The sequence below is a fragment of the Ambystoma mexicanum genome, chromosome 9, assembly GCF_040938575.1.
Source record: "Ambystoma mexicanum isolate Mex_15411 chromosome 9, UKY_AmexF1_1, whole genome shotgun sequence".
In the NCBI taxonomy this organism is placed as follows: domain Eukaryota; kingdom Metazoa; phylum Chordata; class Amphibia; order Caudata; family Ambystomatidae; genus Ambystoma; species Ambystoma mexicanum.
In genome coordinates this window covers 188,838,157-188,845,825 of record NC_090931.1, presented here as the reverse complement: position 1 = coordinate 188,845,825, position 7,669 = coordinate 188,838,157, and the positions used below count along the sequence as shown (strand labels likewise).

The 7,669-nt window shown below is 42.1% G+C and overlaps 1 protein-coding gene across 2 annotated transcripts; it reads right to left on the bottom strand.

Moving 5' to 3' along the window:
- Positions 1-655: 655 nt before the first annotated feature.
- LOC138487854 (uncharacterized) lies at positions 656-7,364 on the bottom strand. Of its 2 annotated transcripts, XM_069614458.1 has the most exons (8): positions 7,191-7,364; positions 4,333-4,537; positions 3,186-4,050; positions 2,789-2,869; positions 2,563-2,701; positions 2,060-2,259; positions 1,269-1,515; positions 656-883 (listed from the first exon to the last, which is right to left on the bottom strand). In XM_069614458.1, exons 3-8 carry the CDS (start codon positions 3,954-3,956, stop codon positions 744-746), a joined length of 1,578 nt encoding a protein of 525 aa, XP_069470559.1. In that variant the 5' UTR covers positions 3,957-4,050; positions 4,333-4,537; positions 7,191-7,364; the 3' UTR covers positions 656-743. The 2 variants fall into 2 exon arrangements, with proteins under 2 accessions (XP_069470559.1, XP_069470560.1); XM_069614459.1 differs by lacking the exon at positions 2,789-2,869.
- Positions 7,365-7,669: the final 305 nt, after the last annotated feature.

Below are 7,669 nucleotides of genomic sequence, written 5' to 3'. Positions count from 1 at the left end.
ACGACAACTTCAGGATGAGTTTGGATTACTCTAGGATGACCCCATGACAACTCCAGGATGACTTCATGATAACATTAGGATGGGTTTTAAATTGTAAATGATTATTGCAGACCACTCCAGGATGAGTTTAAATGATTTCAAGATGGTTCCAAAAGATTTAGGAAAAGGGGTTGGATTACCACAGGATGTATCCCTTTTGAGTAACATTGGTGGCATTACTTTACAATGACTCTAGTTAGACTTCTGGATAGTGTACTGGAAAAAGAAAATCTTGCAGCTGTCACTTTTCATCTTTGCTAGAGCACCCGTTAACCAAGTTCGCCGATTTAGTGCACACAACTACAACCCCCATATCACAAACCAACTCCCCCATTTCAATTCTCACCTCTAGACAACATGGCCTCACACCCCATAAAAGTCCCACAGTTCCAAAGCACTACACCAAAATACACACTTCCAGCTACCTAAACAGCATCTGTTAAAGGTCTACCAGCATGACAGACTTCCGCCAGTCACTTCACCCAATAACCCTAAGAGCAGCTAATTATTACCGAGTTCATATTGTGATAGTAAAATTCTGCAGCTATAAATTGTTGATATTTTAATATTGTATTGCTCTGGCTATAAGATATCTTCAATCAAACATAGGCTCAGAAAGTGTACAACTTTTTTTATTCAACAAATTCAGTTTAACGGCATAGCTCCATAAGAATAAATAGGTTTACAAAAATACAAACAAACAATCATTGATCCTGCATTTCAAAAGGTGGAGTCTTTTTTAGGCCTCTTCTGGCATTGCAAATTTTGGTAGCAAGCTTCCTCCTTATTGCTCGGCAGTCCATAGTAGGCCAGCTGTTAGCCCTGCAGACAGATCTCAAAAATTCTACAAAAAATAAAAAAATAAAAAGGATATATGAATAAAAATGGACACCCGAATAGGCACTGTTAAATTCCTTATTGCAGAATACATACCAGATTAACTAAATGTTAAAATGTCAACTTACAATTGCGTCACTACATTTAAATGCATTTGTACACAAAGGATGAAACAGGCTTAAAAGATAGATTTGAACTGAAAATTAATAATGTTTTTCTGTGGCTGCAGAAGATTTATGGTCTTTAGTGGAGCAATATTGATTTATATCACACAGTTAGAAATAGAATGCATAAGTGGAAATGTACAGTTTTCAAAACCAATACAACTAATACGTCAAAGTGATGATTAAGCATTAGCTTCGGAAAAAGAATGAGACTTTTCAATGACCTACCGTGCAAAGCATCACCCTTTTCTACATCAAGGACATCACTCCCAGCTCTGGCTGTTGTTACTCCTTTAGCAGAAGCAAACTCATTCTGGGAAAAGAGAAGCTCGCTGACCCCATTCAAAAGGAAGCTTGCACCATCTCGAGCAGCTTTAGCCCCCTCCAAAAGTCTGTAAAGCTCTCGCTTTGGCACAATTATACCTCTAAATCTGGTGGGGTCATTGGCATCCGTAACCAGCTGTTGCATATCAGCCTGGAAATATAGCACAATATATAATTGTAACACAAATCATCATGACATGCAAGTACACATTGTATTATAAGCAATGATGTGTACAAAACATGGTGAGGTGAATTTCCTGCATAGGAAATGTGACCCCTAAACAGTTGGATTGATATAAATCCTAACATTTGTACTTAATCAAGGACACCTTCAGCTGCCTTCTAGGCTTGCACTTTGGCCGCCATGGCACAATATGAATTAATAACTGTAGGAGAACAAAGTTTCACTGCTAGGATACATTATATATTATATATGGCGTGGTTGCTGGTGAATAGCAGGAGAGTAGATGCACAAAATATAGTGTGTCTGCACACATTTCAAATACAGCCATGCCTACAACTATGGTGCAAATATCCATCATCTAGGTGATATTTTTTAAGCTATAAATGAAAAAATGGGCCTGCCCAGAATCTATGCAGAATATTGCTTCTTAATTTATATGCACACAAAGATTTGGTTATACACTAAGATTAAGGAATAGAAACAGGTTATAAAAGAGATGAAAAAGTATCACCTTCTGTTGTGTGGATGATCTAGTGTCCATTTCAAACAACTTCTCTGCTGATTCCGGGAATGCTGCTGATTCCGGGAATGCTGCTGATTCCGGGAATGCTGCTGATTCCGGGAATGAATTGGTCCTGGTCTGAGCTGCCAGTGATGCCTGCAAATGATGCATTGCCAACTTACTGTGTCTTTGCGTGGCTTGTAACTGTTCTACAATAAAATAAATTAAAAAAAACAGTTAAAAGGCATGTACTCTTTGTCATCACAAACTAAAACAGTGGATGAGGGGTGAATGGGCCAACATCAGCATTATTACTCAAAGTTACAAATATTGCGAACAGTGTTACGCAGATGAATGAAATCTGGGATGGAAAGTGGAAGGTAGAGCTGTAATTTAGCCCAGTCCACCTTCCCTCCAAGCTGCTTTCGCTGCTTCAACCTCTGATGTACTGTTAGGAGGCGCTAGCCTCATCGATGGGTTACTGGATATTGGTCAATGACTGGACTAGTTACCTTTTAAGCAATGGTTCTCTGCACGTAGAGATCTTATTTCTGCCAGTAATTGGGCTGGATCTTCAGTGTGAGCATTAGGACAATCCGATGAATAAGAATTATTTTCATTCACTAAAGACAACGAATTATACACCATTTCCTTGGGGATAAAAAAAAAACAAAATTAGGAATACAAAATTGTAGCATTGACAACTGGGCTATTAAAGAAAATATTGTAGGTGTATACCCTAGTGTCAAAAGGTTGCATTTCTCCATTTCCAAAGTCCATTGATTCATCAGGATGTTGCAGGTCAGACAAAAATGAAGCCTGAAAAGTAAAGCATTGCCAAATAAACAAGCTATGTATGATCTGCTTCGAACAAACATTGTCTTGACATCATTTATTCATGCTACAAATCAATACCAGTAGTATTTTAAAGTGTTATTGTTTATCTTCAAAGTTGTTAGTCTATGTACTATATGGAGACAAAGAAACCAATAGCCTAAGATGTGGATCATTATTAGCACAGGAATGAGTTAAGACCTATGTAAATTCAGTGGACTGACTAATAAGTCAAGGTCACGTTGCTAATGTGTGGGGAGTTTCATAGGAGTCAACTATTGCATGCATAATGTTTACTTACATGTGGGCTTTCATCCGCACAAACAATAGGGCCTGCATCTTGGGGTGCATGCTGTACATCCACATCAATCCTGGATACATTGTAGTTAGGGTTTTTTAGAGGAGTTGAAACAGCTTGTTTCGGGCAGGTAAACAGTATTTTCTGCATTTTCCCTTCACATGGTGATACACTGCTTTTTCGGTCACTAGTGGGGACTGACACAGCAGCCAAACTCTGTTTTGAGGATGTTCCTAATTCCACTGTTTTTACAGACTGTAGTCTGAATGATTGAGCAGGTTTGTGTGCACGTGTGGGTGTCAACTCGCTGTCTAAACAGGCATGACTGTCATTCTGCAACAAGGACACACTATTTAGAAGACGTGGGGATAGAGTTAAGCATGTCAAACTAGATCTATCTGACAAAATATTTGCAGCCGACAATTCACTGTTATTTGATAGTCCATTTAGTGGTTGTTGCGCAGCGTCTTTATATTGTCCAGGTGAAGCAACAGAGGTGGGCTCTGAGGAAGGAATGAAAGAATGAAGAACACTAGCCATCCCTGCCAAAAGAGTTAGGTTCTCCAGTTTTTGTGACTGTAGTTGTGAACAGGCCTTACTAAGTTTGGGAGCAGTCACTTTCCTCCCATCAGCTTTTACTAAATAATTCTCTTTGTTTTCTTTTGTTTTTTTCACTGGATGTTCTTCTTGCAGTTCACGCAACACTCTTTTAAATTTTGCAGCACTTCCCCGATTGCCCGAATCCACCAGTAGCTCCTTTTCCTCTTCTGCCATCCTTTTTAAGGCCTGAATCAGTCCCCTGCATCACCGCAATAGTCTTTAATTATTTCTTCAAATGTTTTTTGTGTCTTGATACACTGTTTCTTGACTGCAGGTATGAAAAAGGCAAGTTAAAACCTCAAGCGAAAATTTCAAAATGTGACTATCTACACAACCAAAGTGTCAGAACCATGTTGTGCATCTATACTTTATACATTAGATTTACTCTAGAGGAAGTACAGATGCTGTGAAAGAGTGGTGGGCATTGTGCAGCACTCATCTGTATGTTAGAAAAAAAGGGGATGCCTCACTGTAGGGACGTTAGATGTACCCTCCTCCCGAAACATCAAATGGAGGGAAACAGAGGGAAAAACATATATACTTTGCTTACCTGCCGATTGGAAAAGCACTACCGCTTTGAAATCCCTTTCTTCACGTATTTCTTTTCCACTTTCATCAAGACCCTCTACCAGCCATTTACAAATCACTTCACCAGGAATTGCCAATGGCTCAAATTCCCCATCCTTTCGAATACAGAGAGAGTTGTCGCAATCAAAGAAAAGCACATTAAAGAGGGCCATGGTTTGAATTATTACCTAAAAGACGAAAAATAAATACATTTAGTGTGCTCAAAGTATTTTTGTGAAACTATTCTGTACAGGATCATTAATTTATGGTCCCCTTACTATGGACATGTTCCTGCCTGAAGTGTCCCCATTTGTGATTGAAGCTAGTATCCTAATATGCAGCACCTGAATGACCCGCTGTGTCCTCATTGCAACCTGACTTGCATTGGAACCACCATCATTAACTTTACAAATACGTTCTTGCCATTTTTTACACTATCCTGCATTCAGCCCATCTCTGTTAGCGAGCCAGATCCTGCATTTAGCCCATCTCTGTTAGTGAGCCAGATCCTGCATTTAGCCCATCTCTGTTAGTGAGCCAGATCCTGCATTTAGCCCATCACTGTTAGTGAGCCAGATCCTGCATTTAGCCGCAACACAAACACCACACCATCCACACACATTAAAAGCAAAGGCCCCTACACAACATGCACACACCATCCACATGCATGCAGTCACCATACACACACATTAAAAGCAAAGGCCCCTACACAACATGCGCCCACCATCCACATGCATACAGTCACCATTCACACACATTAAAAGCAAAGGCCCCTACACAACATGCGCCCACCATCCACATGCATACAGTCACCATCCACACACATTAAAAGCAAAGGCCCCTGCGCAACATGCGCACACCATCCACATGCATGCAGTCACCATCCACACACATTAAAAGCAAAGGCTACACAAAATGCTCACACCATCCACATGCATGCAGTCTCCATCCACTAACATTAAAAGCAAAGCCCCCTACACAACATGCGCACACCATCCACATGCATGCAGTCACCATCCACATACATTAAAAGCAAAGGCCCATACACAACATGCGCCCACCATCCACATGCATACAGTCACCATCCACACACATTAAAAGCAAAGGCCCCTGCACAACATGCGCACACCATCCACATGCATGCAGTCACCATCCACTAACATTAAAAGCAAAGCCCCCTACACAACATGCGCCCACCATCCACATGCATACAGTCACCATCCACACACATTAAAAGCAAAGGCCCCTGCACAACATGCGCACACCATCCACATGCATGCAGTCACCATCCACACATATTAAAAGCAAAGGCCGCTACACAACATGCGCACACCATCCACATACATACATTAAAAGAAAAGCCCCCTAACAACACACGCACATCATCCCCACACATACATTAAAAGAAAAGCCCCTTACACAACGCATGCACATCATCCACACACATACATTAAAAGAAAATCCCCCTACACAACACACGCACATCATCCACACACATACATTAAAAGCAGCACGTGCTGGCACAGGGCATTGCTTTTAATGCAAAATGCAGGGTTCCTATGTCTTTATTTTAAAATGAAACCGCTCCAGAACGGTTTCATTTTAAAATAGTGTAGGATGAAGTTCAAACTTGCACTTTCAGTTCACTGCACATTCCCCCAAACAGCAGGCACATGTGTTTTTGGGTTTGTACTGTGCGTGGGGGGGGTGGCGGGGGGCTTGTGGAGTGAGGTAATATATTTTGGGTGCACCAGCACCATGGAAGTGGTTTAAAGTGGAATTGATATATAGCTTGAAAAAGAAGTAGCATGAAAGAAATGCTGGTGAAATTCCCATCCTTCCTCTCAAAATACATTACATAGATATTCAAATAAACAACATTTTAAATGGATTGGGGGGGGGGAACTTTGGGATAAATGCTGGACATTAAAATCAACGCATGTAGCATTTAAAATGGATTGAAAGAGAACGTTCCCTGGCTTCAACGACCTCCATAAATAAATCACTCCCTCACGCCCTAAGAGCCATATGCCAAAGCAAAACGGTCAGGGACCCATCTTAGACCCGTCTCCCCATGCTGGGGGTCCACTGAGCACCACCAGGCCTGGAGTGCCCCAGATCCCATCTGCCTATCTCCTTAGCAACTGCCGCTGTGCAGGAATTCGGGACCCATCTGTACCCAGCCCCGTCTCCCCAGAGCCACATTAAGTACATGCGCTGTTGACTTTCCCACGGAGAGCGCCAATTCTGCTGGCCTCGCAATTGCCACGCAGAATCAAGGTCCGAAATTACATATGGAAAAATGCTGCTATGCAGGGCCCAGCCAAGTGCATTCTCCCAATACATGCAGCGTCTCATGGAGCCCACAGGCCTGGGCGCCCCTCACCCTGGCCTGCACCCTCTCCGCTCCCGTCCCATGCATGCACGTACCCCATCCTGGCCCCCTGTGAGATGCCTGCGGCGATGAAGAATGTCAGCGTTCCTCGGATCGAAATACAATTCCATTTTACTTTGAGAATGTATCCATACACCATGCACCTAACAAGGCGCTTCGTTCACTTTCACATGCCTTTCACATAATAGGAAGCAGAAAAATACATTGCAATTAAAATACATCAACAATATGCTACAAATAAAATGCGTGTATAATTTCAGATGAAAATTGCCACCCCCAGCCAGCATTACCACGTTGCTTAATCCTTGAGGTGTGTCGGTTTCACAGCACCCCTAACTTTGGCAATACAGTACGTGCTAAAAAGTGCCATATAGCTCGATCCTCGAGGACCATGGCGGCCATATGCCATGCATTGTGGCTACTTCGGTTTGGGAGGATGTACTTACCAGGACAAAGAGGAAACAGCCACGAGGACGACGACGACGAAGACGAAGATCCAGATGCTGCAGAATTCCAAAACCGAAAGAACAAACAAAGCCACCAGCAGCTAAATATACCTGCCGGTGCACGGCATGGAGTCCTCCTTCCTCCATGATTGTCTTCATCAGCTACATCATCACAGTGCGTCATACATAAAAAAAAACGTCCCCACGTCATGACGCCTTAAGGCATTTCAAAAAAGTGTCTGCAAACTTTTAAACAAACACACAATACTCTCGGGTATCATATGGACTTTATCTATGTGCTAAGGAAAGCAACATAAGGCCTTCCTTCACCAGATGCTCCTTTTCAGTTTCCAGCCAGCTTATCAGGTGAATGTGCATCCTGCAGCTCTGTTTCTATGCATTTTGCATGCGATTGAAAAATTCTGTTATTTGCTGCAGCAACTTGATCAGGCAGCTGCGTTTGGCTTTTTTGGGGGGTT